At 34.3% G+C, this 19,140-nt stretch overlaps 2 protein-coding genes across 5 annotated transcripts in view; one reads left to right on the forward strand and one right to left on the reverse strand.

Moving 5' to 3' along the window:
• LOC131943378 (zinc finger protein OZF) overlaps positions 1-19,140 on the reverse strand; it is a 105,538-nt gene that overhangs the window by 9,969 nt on the left and 76,429 nt on the right. The gene's annotated exons all lie outside the window — the stretch shown is intronic.
• Positions 3,193-8,974, forward strand: LOC131943380 (uncharacterized). 3 transcript variants are annotated; one of them, XM_059303472.1, is made up of 3 exons: positions 3,912-3,944; positions 7,888-8,689; positions 8,863-8,974. In XM_059303472.1, the coding sequence occupies exons 1-2, from the start codon at positions 3,920-3,922 to the stop codon at positions 8,649-8,651; spliced, it is 789 nt and encodes a 262-aa protein (XP_059159455.1). In that variant the 5' UTR covers positions 3,912-3,919; the 3' UTR covers positions 8,652-8,689; positions 8,863-8,974. The 3 variants fall into 3 exon arrangements, with proteins under 3 accessions (XP_059159457.1, XP_059159456.1, XP_059159455.1); XM_059303474.1 differs by lacking the exons at positions 3,912-3,944; positions 8,863-8,974 and adding an exon at positions 3,193-3,259 and having other exon boundaries at positions 7,888-8,827; XM_059303473.1 differs by lacking the exon at positions 8,863-8,974 and having other exon boundaries at positions 3,868-3,917; positions 7,888-8,827.

The following is a 19,140-nucleotide window of genomic DNA, read 5'->3' on the forward strand; positions in this document are numbered from 1 at the left end:
CTTAAATGACGTAAAGCAGCAACATATTCTGATATTGACTCGTTTGGTTGACGAGTCCTACCGTCAAATCTAGCTCTACATAGAAACTTTGATGGGGTAGGCGCATGGTGGTCTGTTAGCAATTTGCTCAGCTCGTTAAAGCTCTTGGTAGTTAGACTAGCTGGTGCGCATAAGTCTTTTAGTAGCCTAAATTGTTGAGGCCCTATGACTGTTAACAAAACAGCTCTCTTTTTGGCTTCTATCGTCACGTCGTTAGCTTCTAGGTAAAAGCTTAACCTCTCTAGGTAATCTTGAATGATTTCATCATTCGCATCAAATTCTTTTATTTGGCCATACAGCGCCATAATTCTAGAAATAATTAGCTAATAAGCTCTAGCAAACCTCTTTTTTGCGTAAGTAGGTGCTCTTTCTAGTAGATGTTTATCCTTCGTCGCCAATATGAGGTAGATTGACGAGGAGCCACATTGGTTGTTAACAGCCTTTATTATTTACAGACAGCCATGATGCAAAGAGAGAGAAAGAGGAAGGAAGTGGCGAGAGAGAACTATTTATAGATAACAACATGTAAGGGACATCACTCAAGATAACAATATGAATATAATACTAATACAGAGAGTGAGTTCCCTTGACCTCACAATTAACTCAATCTATTACATATAGTAGAGTGATCGCTTGCATTATTGTGATGTATAGTATTTATTTTCTACTTTTTAGTTCAATCAGAAAACGTGGGTTTTTAAAAACTTTTTTAATGATAATTATTCAGTGTTTCTTAAAAAAACATTAATTACTACACTCGACTTTATTAATAATATTTAGATTTTAGATTTACTAATTGTTGCTTGTTTTTTGTCAGTTAAACATTAAATTAAGTTAAAACATAAATGTAATGCACTTGACTTTATTTTTCTTTCAACAGTCAAATCAACTATGGTTTACAGTAACGAATGTACCGAAACTCAACGAACATTACCAAATAATTTCCGACGCTATATCGTGATTTTACCCAACCAAGGACGCTTTCAAGTTAGTGAGCATCGCTAGAGTATAGGCATTTTGGTAAAAATGTTTCTATTTAACACAGAATGATAAAATTTACAGAGAATCGAGAAGAGGATCTGCCATTTAATAAGCTACAAAAATTATCATTCTAGGCTTAGTAGTTTTTTTTATATGAATTTTTAAAGTGTTAGGTAAAACAGCTTATATGTTCAAGTAAAGTTGCAAAATATTTAGTGCCCTTCTTTGGGTTTGTATAACATTGTTGTTATTAAACATATAATGTAAAAAATGTTCATACTGATGCTAGAGAGTGTAGACAACAGGAATATGCAAGTGAAATAAAGATCAATTTAAAGGAAAAGAATTTATAATTAACTTAACTAAGCCTAATTAAGGTGTGTGGTGCAGTTCTACAATGATTGTCACAAGTCACTTTTCATACTGCATATCTATGTTGTTACTGATGATATAAAGATAAAACTTAGCACATAGATGCTTAAGGATGTTGGAAATAGAAACTTTTAAGTTTAACCATTAATGTCCCGTAACGCCTGCTGCCGCCCGACACCTTTTATGTCCCGTAACTCCCGCTTACAATACGCATAGAAAAATTACATTTGTTTCATTAAAATTTGGCCTACAAATCCTAATTTTTAACTAAACAGGAAGTCGGATAGTTTCAGCATCTTTTTCCGGTCTTCTAATTTCAATGGCGCTTTTGAAAGATAAAAAATAATAGTTTCTTTCCATCTTGAAATTTTAGACTCATCTGTCCAATTTTTAGTTGATTTAATATTACAAATAAAATAAAATAATGCCTCTAAACGTATCTAGGCATGTATTTTATGAATTATATATCTTAAAGATAATCAAATTGATATTTATCTGTTAAATTCGATGCATAGTTGTTTAGACAAAAATAAACAAAGTTGACTACCGAAAATGACCTGTTTTGAATTTTCTCCGACATTTTTTATTTTTATTCTGTACTTGTAAGCCTACCGAATATAATATATTCTATTTAATACTGTTGGAAAGCCAGGTTTATTCCCAACATTAAGCAGTAGTTTTTATCTTAATTTTCAATTTCATTTAGACAAAAACAAATATTTTGTGAAACTATTCACTTGATCATACAGAGTTATGCTCCTTACATTGGGCCGTCATGGGTGGGGTTTTGGTAGAATGAATGGGACATTAATGGTTAATACATTGTCATGCTAGAAGAAAAAGAAATTTTGCATCAATAATACCTGGGTATTACACTCATACTGAAATATTATATGTTTAGGATTATGTTGAAGTATCTAAATATTAGTAGCATTAGTTGTAGGCTACTCTAATAAGTATCCAAGGATTGCTAATCAATAAATAGTGTAACAGAAACTAGACGAGGTGTGTGGCAACCGAAGGATATACACTACAGCTGCCTTATTTGCTGATCTGAACCTACTAGATCTATATAAAAAACATTTGGCCTGCTGTTGTTTAGTTTGTTATTTTTAAGTAAAATTATATTACATTGTTCAAAGTGTAACTGTTTCTGTTTTCTGTTTTACTTTAAAAAAAATGTAGTACTGTTGCTTTAGATTTTTAGATCATATTGTTAAAGTGCTAAATGTTCCTATTTTATTTTATCTTTGACTTAGTTTTTTTTTTTTTAAATTTCCATTGCCTCTATACTGTAGTACTATATTTTAACTATTAGGGTATTTCTATTTGATTTTTATATTACTCATTGGTTAGGCTATAGACTACTAATAAAAAGTTTAAAATTTAAATGGCATGGAATTAGTTTAGACTTTTGTCACTTTCGACTGGACAGCAATATTTATTTAGATCTAGATAGAGGAATCTAGGACCTATTTAAAATTTTAATTATTATTTCAATATTTAGGCCTACCCTATTGACTAATATGGAAGATTATTAATGAATGGGACTAGATCTAGATCTATTAATTCCACAGCTTTAAATTTTATTTAATCCATAAAAACCTATTTTATAAGCTTAGATCTTGCCAATCCAATAAACACTGTTAAACATCAATAATAATAATGTGCGAATTTTCTATTTCATGCCTAGTCTATGGGCCGTCATGAAAATTCTAACTCGGCCGCCATTTTTAAAATTGCGTCTAGAAAGTAGAAGACTATATCACTTCACGCAAGAAGCATTATCTCGTATATAAAGAGCTCTAAAGCCCATAAAACCAACATTTCCATCCATCAAAATGGTTTGGCATTACTTACTTACTAGGTTCCTGTACTTATTCTCTTTTTTTAAAGCCGAAATTTCGTTCCGAAAGTAGCGGTTCGGTACTGCGCGGTTTCCATCGATTTTCGCTATCATCGTTAGGTCGCTTTCAGTATCGAGTATTGTAAACAGCTACTTCTATCAATGAAACATTTAAATGATAAAATTCAACGCATATGATAGTATCGAATATATTTAATTTTTCGATTCTGATGGCTAGAATTGGCATTCATCGGAATGGCGAATTTTTTTTAAGTACGCATGAAAAAGTCCGGATAAAGTTTGGATCGCAAGATGGCGGCGAGTCGAAAAGCCTACTACTAGATCTACTAGATCTAGATCTACATCTAACAACCCAACACACCTATTTTATGGATGAGTCTATTATCGGACATCAGTATCTAAAATCATCCTGAATGAATATTACCGTGCAAGCGCCAGATAATAAAATAACAGCTTAATGGATACGTTTTTCTGAATTACGCAATCTCAACATCATCTGAAAAACAGCTGCCATCTTTATTTTAAAATGGGCTGTATTTTTCAGAAAACGCCGGTAGGTGGCGCCACAAAGAATGGTCAATATTGCTACGCAGAGTAGCCACCCTTGACACTAGGTGGCGACACGTACACCAAGGTTAAACCATTTGTAAACAAACATGTATGCTGATATTTAAATACATAAATAGTATTGTACTATTTACTGGATAGCTTTTCTAGTTATTGTACTCCCAATTATTGTACTCTTTCCAAATAAAATTTAGAGTAGTTTCCCTTGATAAAAATGTCTATTCGTACGTATATTGTGTTGATTTTGTTGTTTAATATGCATAGCTGTCTTGTTTAATGTAAGTAGTACAGAGGGCCGTCTTCTTATCTTTAATTTCAATTGAAATGAAGGCTATGTATGTATGTACATCCAAGATCTCAAAAACTTTTGGGAGGTCCATCATTTATTAAACCCTTTTGTACTGATGAACTTGTCAATTATTAGGTCGTCCATATTCTTCATAAATGACGTTGGACTCAAAATATGGGACGGGTAAAATATTTTTTTTTAAAATGATGAACAATATATTCGTTTTCGTTAGAAATTGTGGTTACGCGTTCGGGTATAGTAGAACTGCGATATGATATTAAATCATCATCTCGCTTTTAGTGACGATTTGGGGAAAGGGAATTCGTCGGGAAAAGTATGATGTCATTTATGGACAGGGCCGGCGCTACCTATAAGGTGAACTAGGCTGTCGCCTAGGGCGCTGTTCGTAGGGGGGGGGGGGGGGGGGACGCAGAAATGGGTTGGAAAAACAAATTGAAAGTTTGAGGGGGGGGGGTTGCAAATCGTAAGCTTGTCCCCGGGCGCTGGAAGGGTCGCTACGCCTCTGATAGTACGGGGGCATGAAAAAAATTGCGGGGGGGGGGGGGGCGCTTTTAATAAGTTTTGCCTATAATAATCTGGCGCCGGCACTGTTTATGGGTGATCCATTTAAGCCTAGTTGTTTATTTTGTCTGTAGACATTAGTCTTAAGCCTACACTTTTTCTGAATTAAGATTATTGTGTTTATAAAAATAGTTTTAAATTTTAATTAGTTACATTTGAATACCACATGGTTTTTTATTTGTTCAATAGTCGTTGTTTACCCCTCCCCACCATCCATTATTACAAAAACAAAAACCACTCAATATATGGTGATATCTCCATCTAGAAAAAAAAAACTAGATCAACCTATGGTTCGTAGGAGAATTAGAATCTATCACTTATTCGTCTGTTAAAAAAAGAAACACGTCATTTTTCTCAACCCCGCCGTTTCATCCACCACTTAGCACAACGTCACCAAGTTCTCGGCGCGCGTGACGTCATTAGTCATTAGGCTAATGTTAAAGAAAGAGATACCGCGTAATTAAAAAAAAATCAAAACAGGCACTATGGAGTTGAGACTTGAGCGACGTTTAGCCTGACGAATAGATCTAAATGACTTTAGTTCGGTAAATTAAATTGGTGTTTAATTTATTACAGTGGCATGCGGTGCTCCCTCTACTATACAAATTCACGTGCTTTTAATTTCTGCAACCTGCTGCCCTGAGACGTTCGGCTGTAAAATGCCCGTGACACAGCGGCTTCCGTAAATGCATTTAGGCTCCCAGTCCCACCTATAAACTTCGTCTGCCCATTAAGCTCCACGTAAAACTTGAGATTGATATGTGGACATAAGCGGCGATAGTGGTGGTGTCAAAAGGGACCCCCCCCCCCCCCTCCCCAAGCTCAGCTCTTAAAGGTGCTCCGCACTTTATAAAAGACAAAATTGATGTTCAGACATCGTCGGACTCGAGCGTTTAGCCGACTGCCGTATTCCTAATGCACCGTCCTCTGCTAACACTATTTCTATATTAAACTCAAGCCTATACTGAGCTCTGGCTTTTTACATTAGCTGCTTTCGAATTAAGGGTTGATCTTTTGTTATGCCCCATGTCGCGAAACTTGCTGTTTTGTCCAATTTTACCTGCAAGCCAATAATTGTCTTGGATTCTTGTCGAATATCGTTGCCAGGAGCTAGTTGGTTTGAGCCTTATTGTCAGAAGTTATTACATTTGGAGTCAATGTAGTGCGGCCTATTTTCGTCGGTAGGCATTTAGTGGCAGGCCCTTTTTGGCGGGGATGATGTGCTGAGGTTGTTTAACTTTAACACCGCTTAGGACAACAGGCTTGCAATAGTTATGATCATTCGTTATGAGCAAAGGCATGCATGAAAACGAACGCTTTATGTTCCTCATTTTCATTGAGCACAGCTTTATAGAAGTCTTCCATAATTGACGTCACTCATTCCCCCCCCCCCCCCCGATCACCCCTTCATTATAGGTCATAAATTGCAGTCCTACGTAACTTGACGTCACATTAGAATAGCATATGTGACATCGTTTATGGACAACCCCATATAACTCATTTTGGGTATTTGGTATCAACATTTTGACAACAAAGGTTGTTCAAAATGTGTATTGGAGGTTAGGACTTGACATTTATCATAAATGACATCACGCACTTAAGGGATGGGGTAACTGATTTTGAGACGACGTTTTACGCGGGAAAGGGGAGGGGTAAGAAACGGGAAACATTAAGTATTTCGCCTAATACAAAAATGCTGAAAAAAAATTCTTTTTCGTTTGAATTATGGCTTGACTTTTTAACAGGCAGGGCAAAAAGGTAATTTTCGACATTACGACTATTTCGTGACGGCGAAAATGGGGGGAGGGGGGGGGGGGGGTTAAGGTGAAGATAGGTAAAAAAAAACGTGACGTCATTTATGATTTAATAACTAATCAAAGGAAAAAAGCATGAAAATATGAAATGAAAATAGCAAACAAACAATGACACAAGCAATAACAATTAACTCAAACTAATATTTAAATAAACATTAGATATGTAGTGGTAGCTCTATAAAAATAGGGAGTTTCTTATGCATAAAAATTGCATATCATAATAATAATTGTAGAACTGATGTTTATTGTCAGGCAATTAAATTGTTTAAAGGGCAGAATTAAAAAAAAACGCATGCTTTGTATTTAAACACAAGACAAACGTATTTAATAGCAAACATAAATACATTTCCATACAAATAGAAATGAAAGGGAAATGACTCAAAATAATATTTTCTTAAGATGGCTGCTGTTTTTAATAGCAAATTTAGTATCTGGAACATCGTTGTTAAACCTTAATTTCATGACATTTTTATTGATTTAACCCTTAAATGTGGTTTAATATTCAATTATCTTTAGTATTTTAGTAGAATATGCAAAAATATATTCATATTTAAGCCATATTTATTAGTTACCTTATCCCTACATTGCTAGTGACGACCGAATTGATTACGCTAAAACGATAGATTACCTAAAAGTGTATAAGTCTGAAAAATGGCAGCATATTGCGCTGCACCAAAGTGTAGGGGAAAAGGTGGACACCTATTCCCCAAAAATAAAGAACTTCGTTCCAGATGGATCGCATCTATCTAGGCCTGCCTATTTCATTTACTATTTATTAATGGCTATTATTAACAGTTTAAAAGCTATTAAAAATTAATTCTGTCTAATACTAATTCAGTAATTCTAATCATTCTAATCTAATACAAATAGTATAGGGCCTATGTGTTATATATATCATATGTCAGAATCGTAGGCCTTGAACTAAGTGTTGCCTGTACTCTTAGTCTAATCACCAATCGTAGTCTTACATCTCTATCTAGACTACTATTACCACGCTACTCAATAATCTATAGGCCTATACTCTCAAATAAATATTACCATTTTATAGACCCTAGGCCTATTTATTTTAAATTTAATAATAGGTCTTTAATTTTAGATTAGGCATAAATTCTGGTAATTTATTAAGTAGGTCAAATTATCTGATTAGGCCTACTTTATTATTCATTACAATCATTCATTATAATCTAGGTCCGCCATTCGATTTCTATTACTTTAGACCTGGCATAATAATAATAACAACACTAATAATTAAGAACAAAGAAGAAGAGAGAAGTAAAAGAGACCTGGCATAAATTTAAAATTACTATTTCTAAATTGAATTAACCATTGCCAGAAAAACTGCTTATATTAATTCTATGATAAAATATTTATTTCAGGCAATCCCAGAATTCTTAAATGTTTGAAAAAGATGGCAGTGCCATCTATTTTTGAATGGACAATATCCCCCAAGACACTTGAAGTGGCTAGAAAAAGAAGGCTATTAAAACGAAGAGAAAGGACAGAAACTGCGGAACCCCACCAAGAGGACAACATTACTGTGGTGAAAAGTATCTTGGGAGAAGGATCAACAGTTGAAGACCCAGGAACATCAGAAATGGTCGTGTGCAACCTAGACATTGGGGCTGAAGAAATTGTTGGTGAGTTCTGTGAAGACCCAGGTCCAGAAGTAATAGCTATTGGGTGCAGTAATACCACAGAAGAGGAGATAAATGTATTAGAATCAGTTAAACAACGTTATCTTTCATTTGAAAGGATAAAGGACAATAACAAACTTGTCAATCACTACACTGACTTGGACAGTACAGCGACTTTTTTTACTATGTTGTGGTCATTAGGGAGAGGGGTTGATAAATTAAATTACATTTATACACAGTCTTGTGAATGTCTGTGTACACATGACCAACTTTTATTAATGTTAATTAGATTAAGGCAGCATTACCCTGTAATTGAACTTGCTAGAATGTTTGATATTTCCAGTTATACTGTTCAAAATATATTTATTACATGGATTAATTTTTGTGCTGTTCAGTGGGGGGAAATAAATATGTGGCATAAAAGGAGTTCATTTCAAGCAAAAGGGTTCATGTTGAAAGGACTATTGGTATGGCAAAAGTTTACAAAATTTGTAAACAGCCTTTAAATTCAACAGAAAGTAGACTAGCTACTCAAATACTTAAGGTATGTTTTTTTATGTAACTTCAGGAAGAATATTGTATCTCCCAATGCTTAAACTTAAATTTGTATTTTGTAAAGAACTGCTGTATTCTATTAATGAACTTTTTATTGTATGTATTGACTCAATTTGTTGTTTTTCAAAATAACTTATGTATCAATGACATTGGTCGTTTTAGGTGCTGTTACTTGTGAAACATTTATCTATTTAATTAAAAATCACAACAAAACAAGTGCAGATCAAAATATTAAAATGTACCTCTATTTTGTGTACATCAAATTCAATTAAATTATGTCATATATATATATATATATGGTAAAATCTTAGTTTAGCGTCGTAAATTCGGCCAAAACTAGTAATGTAGGAGAGAGTGCATTAATGAATATGTCATTAAATATGAGTATATTTTCGTATATTTTGATAAAATATTATAAATAATTGAATAATAGATCACCATTTATGGTTAAATCAATTTAAATATCATGAAATTAATTTTTATCAACCCTGTTCGAGATAGTAAATTTGCTATTAAAAACAGCAGCCATCTTAAGAAAATGTTATTTAGAGTAGCTTCCCTTTCATTTCTATTCGTATGAAAATGTATTTAAATATGATTGTCTTGTTGTATAGTCCGTATTACAAAACATTTTTTTTTAAATTCTGCTCTTTAAAAACTGAATTTCCTAACAAACAACTTTATTAATTCTAGAAGCATTGTGAGACGCAACTTGTATCCATGTTTTAAATCACGTTTTTTTACTAATGTTTATTTGATCTTACTATTACTATATAGTTTGAGTTTTTTCTTATTGTTTGAATTTCATTATTTTCATTTCAGGTTTTTCTTTTCATCAATTAGTGATTCTATCGTAACTTATGACATTTTTTACTTCTCTTTACCTTAATTAAATTCCAACCTCCGTCATATTTTTGTTGTCAATGTCACCACAAGTCATAAGGGGTCATCCATAAATGACGTCACACTCGTAGGTGGGAAGTGGGGTCCGTAATTTTGAGACGGTGTGTGATGAGGGGGAGGGGGGGGGGGGGGTTCTGATGTTGCGACGTCACATTTAGGCATTATAAAAAAGCAATGTTAGAAAACGAATTTTAGACGCTATTTCGCGTTTTAGATAACTGTTTTAATAAATTGTAATAGTTTAGACAAGATTTTGGAAAAATATCGATGTTTAAAAAAAATTCAACTGCAATTTTGAGGGGGGTTGTAGGTTGAGGTGTGACGTCATTTTAGGGGGGGGGTCTGGCTTTTTGTGACGACGTGTGACGGAGGGGGGGGGGAGGTAAAAATCGCCAAAAAAAGCGTGGCGTCATTTACGGATGACCCCTAATGTAAAATATTACTCTTCGCTCTGCCATATCTAAGATCTCTAGCCATAATTTTGACAACAATTCAATAAATGTTTGTCATCATTTATATATACAGAGAGACAAAATGTATTATCCACCAGCTTCCCTCGTAAAACATCATCTAAAATAATCAGCCACTCCACCCCTTAAGTGCGTGTTGTCATTATGGTCGATCGCAAGTCTCTACCTGTCAGACACATTTTGGTTATCCTTTGTTGTCAAAATGTCAATTCAAGTACCCAAGTGAGTGATATGGGGTTGTCCATAAATGATGTCACATATGATTTGCTATGGGAGTGAGTGAAGATTTGTGACGTCAACTCAGGCGGTTCCGTAATTTATGACGTGTCGGTCTCATGAAAGGAGGTGAACGGGGAAAAATACCTAGGTGGTTGATGGAGAACCTCTATAATGCTTTGTTCAATCAAAATAACGATAACTAAGCATTAGTATGCGTATACCTTGCTTAAAACTAATCATCACAAATGTTGCAAGCCTGCTAGTTTAAGACATTTGGCAAAACGGCCTTAACTTAACACATTATCCCCGTCAAAAAGGCTTGCCACCAAATGCCTGCCGACGAATAAGCGGCGTCTAATGCGGGGCGTTAGGAATACGGCCATTAGCATGGGCCGCGTTAGAGCACCAGTAGGCTATCGCGCTTTGTAAGATGACGTAAATACTTAAATTCAATTTCGCTAAACTGCGCGAAAATTTAGTAATGTTCCATCGTTTGAGGACATTTTTTTTCTTGGACTTAAATTGAAATATCATGTTGACTGTCTGGCTCTTAATTTCCGAATATCACTTTTAATGTATCAAGATTCAGAACTATAATTTACTTTAATATAAGTGTAATTTTATCGTTTATTGTGCTTTTTATAAAGCGCATAGCAGCTTCAAAATCGGACGGCCATTTTCACCAAGCTTCTTTTGGAGCTTAATATGGGTAGTCTAGTTCTATACGGTGAGAGCTTAATACATTTTTAAAGGGCCGAATGTCTCAAGACAGCAAGCTTGCAGAAATAACCACGTACGTTTATATGGACTAGTGATAGGTGTGTTAGGGGCTGTTTAATGAACACCAACTTATGTAATCAAATTAAACGTCGCATAAGCGTCAAAAAGGCAGTGCTTGTTGTTTTTTTTTATATAAAATTAGCCTAACGGTCGGCGGTACCGGTACATGACGTCACATGCGAGCGTTAACTCTGTGACGATGTACTAAGTGGGTGAATGAAAAAGGTGGGGTTCAAGAAATGCGACTCAGCAAGCTTTTTATATTTCTTGACCCTTCTTAATGGTTCTATCGTCCCCACTGAGAAAATGGATCACCAATGAATGACGCGTCATACTTCTACAGCTGGTCTTTCTCCCACAACCATCCCCTGTTTTCACGAAAAAAAAAACCTGACCCGTCTCCAAAATCACATCGCTGAGTTCTACTCAACCTCTCCCCACCACAAATCACAATTTCTATCTGAAACAATATGTTCATATGTTTGTTCTGTAATAATGCACACTGTCATTACTATCCTAAGAGCGACGTCATTTATGAGCGATCTCATATTGATTTGATTACTGCAAATAAAGTGTTCAAAAGTTCGACCTCCCAACAATTGTTGTGGTCTTGGATGCACACTATTAAGTCTGAAAAGGTCTATTAGTCATTCATGTCAACTATATTGAAAAAAAATTACTATACAGGGGGGTCATCCATAAATGACGTCACGCTTTTTTTGACGATTTTTACCTCCCCCCCCTCCCCTCCGTCACAAAAACCAGCGCCCCCCCCTAAAATGACGTCACACCTCAGCCTCCCTCAAAATTGCAGTTGAATTTTTTTTAAACAGCTATATTTTTCCAAAATCTTGTCTGAACTCTGTCAAAATAGAGTATTTTAATCAATTGTTACTACAATGTATTAAAACAGTTTTCTAAAACGCAAAATAACGTCTAAAATTCGTTTTCTAACATTGCTTTTTTATAATGCAAAAGTGTGACGTGGCACCATCAGAACCCCCCCCCCCCTCCCCCTCATCACACTCCGTCTCAAAATTACGGACCCCCCTTCCTCCCTACGAGTGTGACGTCATTTATGGACGACCCCCAGGCATATATTATAACAATACTAAACAATCATATTAAACCACAAAATCAACACAAAAGACATGCGAATAGACAATTTTTCAAGGGAAACTACTCTATTATTGTTTTTGAAACATGGCCGGTGCTTGTATTTACTCATTGTCGTCTCGAACGGGATAGTTTAAAGTTTATTTCATGATATTTATGACTGGTTTGGTCTTGGATTGTGATTTGTTATTCAATTATCTGTTATATTATGTAAAATATGACATAAATATGGCTAAATTAAAGAAATATTCATTAGTTACCTTCATCGCTCATTACTCGCTACGTTGGAATTTACGACGCTAAACTAAGATTTTACCATATATATATATATATATATATATATATATATATATATATATATATATATATATATATATATATATATATATATATATATATATATATATATATATATATATATATATATATATATATATATATATAAAACAATGTATGTCTGTCTGTTTGTTTGTACCTCTATTTTGTGTACATCAAATTCAATTAAATTATGTCATATATATATATATATATATATATATATATATATATAACAATGTATGTCTGTCTGTTTGTTTGTTTGTCCTTTTGTCCTTTATGCATTACTATACCTCTCATTACATCGCGGTGAAACTTTGGGAAGTTGTTGAGAATATTCCTAGGGAGGCTTCTGCGAAAAAACAATTCAAATTCGCAGGTGTGGCGCCCCGGCGGGGCGCGATTTGTTTTTCTCTATATACGGTATATAAAAATAAAAGTTGATTTTTACTTTGACACCATTCATCTGATCGCTATCAAACTTCGATGAGTTCATTAGAACACTTTAAGGAAGGGTTCTGTAAAAAAAATCATTTTTAATTTCACAAGGGCGGCGCCACGGGAGGGTGCGATTTTTCTCTATATACCGTTTATAAAAATAATGAACGTGAATTGCAGTGACAACGTTTACACGATCGCCATGAAACTTTGGGAAGATGTTGAGAATTCTCCTGGGGAGGTTTCTGCGCTAAAAACATTTTCAAATTCGCAGGGGTGTCGCCCCGGCAGGGCGCGATTGTAGTTTCTCTATATACGGTTTATAAAATAAAAAGTCTATTTTGGTTTCACACCGTTCATTCGTGTACCATGAAACTTTGGGGAGATGATTAGATCACTCAATGGTAGGGTTCTGCAAAAAAAAATATTTTTTAATATCGCAAGGGCGGTGCCCCCGGGGGGAGCGATTCTTTTCTCTATACACGGTATATAAAAAATAAAACTCGGATGCAGTTCATCGGAATGCCATGAAACTTTAGGGAGTAGATGAGAATACTCCCGAGAATATTTCTGCGAAAAAGAAAACTAAAGTTTCTTATGGGCGGCGCCATGTAGGGTACAATTTTCGTTAATACACGGTTTGGCGCCCAGAGTTTTAGAGCGACTATGTTGGCACTTGGCATCCGTTAATCGAGCGTCCTGCGTAGCGAGTAAGGGGTACTATTATATTCAGTGGTAAAACTACAATAGGCTTCTAAAAAATAACTTGGTAACGCGAGGAAATCCTGTACAGTTTCGTCACCTTGCGAAAGATGGAAAAAAATTGTGTCCTTTCAAAACACTAGGTTTAATGCCCCAAAATTCCTCAAAGTTAAGTGTTTTGAACGGACACAAATTTTGAAAATTCATAAAAAACTAGTTTGAAGATATGCACTTAGAATTTTTAGCTGATTGCCCCAAAATATGGAAGAAGATTATGAATTGATTGTTATTGGGCTTAAAATGTAATATTTTATGAATGGTGGAAAACCTACGAAGGGGTTAATTTTTCAAGATGGCCGCAGTTGTCATAGTTACCAAGATTTTTCCACCAATTTTTTTTAGTGGAAATGCATATGCCGATGTATCTTAATAAAGCTGTAAAGAAATAACTGGTTTCTAACTAGTATTAAAAAGTTTTTTTTACCGGAGCCTTCCCCCTTAATACTCAATTATTTTAAGGGAAAAAAATTGTTTTAAAATATGAACCGAAACAAAAAATATTGAAATAAAATAAATATTATTTTTGTTCGCTTTTTACTTTCTCGTATATACGAAGTATAGAGAAAGTATTGTAATCGTGCACAAAAATAACATGAAATTTTGACAGTTTTCACCGTTTTACTCCTCAGTCCTTCATCACATCCGGAGTATAGAGGACTTATTTTAATCAGGCAAAAATTATAAATACAAATATATAAACATTTTGGCGTTTTATGCGTCATTGAGTCGTAAAAACTGGACTATGCAATTCTGTCCGTTATCTGTGTGTCCGTGTGTAAACACGATAACTTGAGTACCGTTAGAGCTAGGTTGATGAAATTTCATATATAAGTATTTTATCAAAATCGTAGATCCTGATCAACTTTTAAGCGATTTCCGATAACCGGAAGTGGTACTTTCTCTATTTTGAATTTTTCAAAAGCCTATAAGTTGCGTACTATTTTAGATAGATGCATGTAATTTCACACGTAAGTAAAAGATCTAATTCTCTACCTTCTCTCGAATTTTGAGTAATTTCCGTTGACCGAAGTACTAATTTACTCTATTTCCGATTTCTCAAAAACGCATGTAAATTTATAAAGTACTAATAATATCCCGCACATTTATACACATTTTATTAGGCGTTCACTTGGTGTGGGACGGAGTGGTCTAGCGGTAGAGAGCTGGACTGCTAACCCGTTAGTCTCGAGTTCGAATCCGAGTTCAAGTCAGTAGACCGTCCCTGAGTCCACCCAACTCTGATGGGTACCTAACTCCTGTTAGGGAAAGTAAAGGCAGCTGGGCATAGTGCTGACCACACTATCTCTTCATATGCCGAGGTCACAGAAATAAGTGAACTCTACTTCACTTGCCCCATAGACCGTAAGGTTTGAAAGGGAAACCTTTCACTTGGTGTGCAATTATTTTTTACGAGATTCTATTCTATTATAAAAAGTTTAAGTAATTAAAAATGGATAACAAATATTGTCTATGTCCTGAGTTACCATCCCTCGTAATTTTATATTAGAATATTCGAGAAAGTTTAGGGGAGATCACTACCGGTTTATTTTTTTAATTAATAAAAACTGAAATCATCATTTAGAAACAGAGTTAAGGGCATGTTTACAAGCTTTTATTTGACTTGATTGCTCGTGCTTTTTGTGTCATGTCTGGGTCAGAGTTTCTTTCAGGCATCTCTTCTGGGGGGGGGGGGGGGGGGAATAAAATGGATTTATATAGAACACATACTTTTCCAGTGTCCGCTTCCCCCCCCCCCCCCACTCGGACAGTAAAGGTATGTTTTCTATTAAAATCCATTAATTCTCCCTTCCAGGTGAAAAAACGTCTGTAAGAAACACTGGTCTGGGTGAAAACTTTGCTAACAAAATTACACCCGAACCGATGTGTTTTAAACTTAAATTTCACTTAGGTTAAGATCTGATAATGCAATGTACCACGAACTTTGACATAATTAGGGATGTTTCGATCCTTTTTAAAATTTATTATATATCCCTATGGCCTATAGTGCACACTTGCTTATAATGTAAGGCCTATATATAATACATATAGACCTTTTTTAAGAAGAAATACGTAAATAGTCACAAAATATATATGCGTGCACTAAACAGATGTAGATCTAGAATCTAGTTCAAACACATAATGACAAAAAATTATTAGCTTTCACATATCAATGCACCATATTTACATAACTGCTCGTGACTATATACACACCCTTCTCCCATGCAAAATATACAGCGACCCATTCTTTATTTTATATAGCTGGTTTATATAAAATTTGGTGAATTTATTATTATGTTTAAAGCTGAGATTAGGAATTCTCCGACCAAGTTTAAACTTAGAAATCTTTTTATTTTTTTAATAAAATATAATTAGTAAAAGGAAAAGAAGAAAAATCTGTTAGGGATTCTACGCGATATCGCACTTCTAGCGTGAAGGGTTGAGAAATCCTAATTTGAAGTTAGTTCTAGGTGACGATTTGTAAAATATTACAGTTAAAATCTCTGTTGGTGTTGTGTTAGGCGGGTTAGGTTTCGCTAATCGTATGTTAGAGGCAGTCAATAAATTACTATAGATTACATATTCTAGTTTAATTTAATTCAGTTGAGTTTAGTTCAGTTTAGTTAAATTTAGTTTAGAGTAATTTATTTGTTTATATTAGTTTGTGATTATCTATGTTAGATCTATGTTTATTTTATTCATACGCGTTGATATATTAGCTGGGAGTTGTATTAGATTATGGTTTTGATTATAAGCATTGTTTAGTAAATTTAAAGTATGGGTTGATTTTGCTTTCAACGTTGTATAAGGTCGTCCATAAATCTTTTTTATATTTGGTCACATAATTAAGTGAACAAAAAATGTCTATGTGTGTGTGGGGGGTGTCGTTTATGCATTATTACACCTTTCATCGAATCGACATGAAATAAAAAACGATGTAAATATTGAGCATACTCAATCGATCAATGGGAGGTTTCCCTGAAATGCTGCCTGGAAGCTCTGGGTTCATCGCCGGCCTAAGTATAAAACTTGCCAACCCTCGGCGGCTTCGTTATTTTTTAGTTGAACATGCATACGAAATCTAATGCCTTTACCCAGAGCGCCCCAACAGCAGGCGAGTCAGTTAGTGCTTAGATGTGAATGATTCAGCTCCGAGAACCTCACTACAATTAGCATAATTTATAGAGTACACCTACCATTTTAAGCGCCTGCAAATTTCGTTTATCTATAGCTTAAAGAGCGGAAAAATGAATTTTTGTCAGTTGTAAAAAATGTAATTTATGAATTCATTGAAACACACACGAGTTGGAAACAAAATGAGAAATTTTTTTTTTTCGCCATCCATTTATTAAGTATTTCACTTAGATCTAGTCCCTTCTTCTGTTCTCAATCTACCTTTGCAATTAATGCGTAGCAAACATCGCAAATACTCCCTCTATCTAGCAGGTCAAATGACGTGTGTTACTACCTCTATCTCGCAGGTCAAATTACTTATATTAAACGTAGTGCTGGGTGTGTGCTGGTGTTAATTCAATGCTATATGTTAGATAATTCACATCCGCTTAGAATACACTTAATAAGCAAACAGTATTTATGTCATATTGGATTTTGCTTACAATTGAAATATGTTAAACTGTTGTGTTTACTGCCATAAACACTAATTTCTTCTAACCATGTGGTTATTGTGAAAGCACATATTTACTTTTGTTTTATCAAAAATAATTAGTCAAGACAACGGTTCGTATTGAGACTTTGGCCGATTCATCTAAAACAATAAATATTAAGCTAACGTTCCCGAAGTCTACATATTAATATTTAATACAGTCAACTCTTTAATTTTTAAATTATAGTAACAGGCGATGTTATATTACTAAATATCAAAAAACTATTAGGATATACCCCATAGACAGCAATTATGTATTTTATCATGAAAAACAATTGTTGTGACTTTCATTGTTTTACTTACCCTGGCCACTCCAGATGACTTTAAGAAGGAGTTGAGAGTAGTTGTTATAAATTTTTGAGTTTATAAAACAATTCTAAACGGCTTTTCAACGGTTTATAATCGATACAAAAATATGGCGTCGTTGTGAACACACGAAGAAACAGCATATAAGACAAAACAACTACCAAGAAGTTACAAAACGCGAGTAAATAAAACAAAGGCTCAATAACAATACATCAGTTTAATAATATCTACAACTATAGGCTATTCTAAATACACACGCTAGTACACAAAGAAATATGAAAGTGCAGGACTAACCTACACAAACCTTGTTTGGAGAACCCAACTAAACTGAGACAATCGTTCTCACTCACCTTAAATACCGTTAGAGAAATCAGGTACTAACTGGTTGTCAAAACTCATGGCACGAGTTTGAAAAGGAACGAACGGGAATAGGGTACAAAGTATAAACTTCATTCACCCCAACCTCACTCATTAACTACACCCATATTTTTTAAAGATTGTATTTTAAGTTTAGTAAGATTACCTAGACTTTTCAAGCCTATGATGTTACATTTTAAACACAATGAAATTTCCCTTCAAAAAACAATTGGAAGCTAGTTTGCATAATATTAATAAACATGAAAATATATATGAGAAAAAAAAAACGGATTAGGCCATAAATAGATATTTTTCAGGGGGGGGGGTTGACACTATTATGTGCCGCACGCCGGTTACATTTGACCCAGCGAATAGAAATATACATTTAGATATAGAATTGCAATTGGTATTATATATTTGACATGTAAATAACAAGTAAGATTAAATAAATACATAATGCAAAGACCATTTTAATCATATTTGTTCTAATATGAGTAAAAAAAGATTCATTTGTTTGTATAATAGTAATAGACTAGCCATCGGTATCCGTTTCACGTGAATTATAGGCCTATATATTTTAAAACATCAGTTTGGTTATTGAAAATCTGGAAATAGGCTATAATAAACAAATACTATATGTTTATTATTCTTTTAAATGATAATGTAATAGAATATCTGAACATAATTAACCAAATATCCTTACCTATAAGTACTGTGACTGATGTGCTGTAAAATTGTGTGATTGCGGCGTGCTACTGCGTTTTCCACGTAATGACAAATATAGCGATATTCGTTTTGCGCCGAGATTTTTAATTAGCACTTGAAATAATAGGCGGTTTGTTCAAATGATTATATCTCGATAATAATTCTACAGATTTCTCTAATATTTTCAGGCATTATGGGGAATCATACTGGCTTTTGATTTATGTAAAAAAAAAGGAAATCGAATTTTTTTGAGTTAGACGGTTTGCGACCGAGACCATTGATATGCTACAGGTCCTTCGCCAAGGCCGTAAAAAGTGCCGGTAATAAACGAATGCTTTTTTTTTTTTTAATTGGCAACTGCGCTACAGAGGCTTTCGATTGATACTTACTTGGAATTTGTATTTTTAA

Source organism: Physella acuta, unplaced genomic scaffold (genome assembly GCF_028476545.2).
Source record: "Physella acuta isolate Inbredline_101_S28 unplaced genomic scaffold, ASM2847654v3 ptg000454l, whole genome shotgun sequence".
NCBI lineage: Eukaryota > Metazoa > Mollusca > Gastropoda > Physidae > Physella > Physella acuta.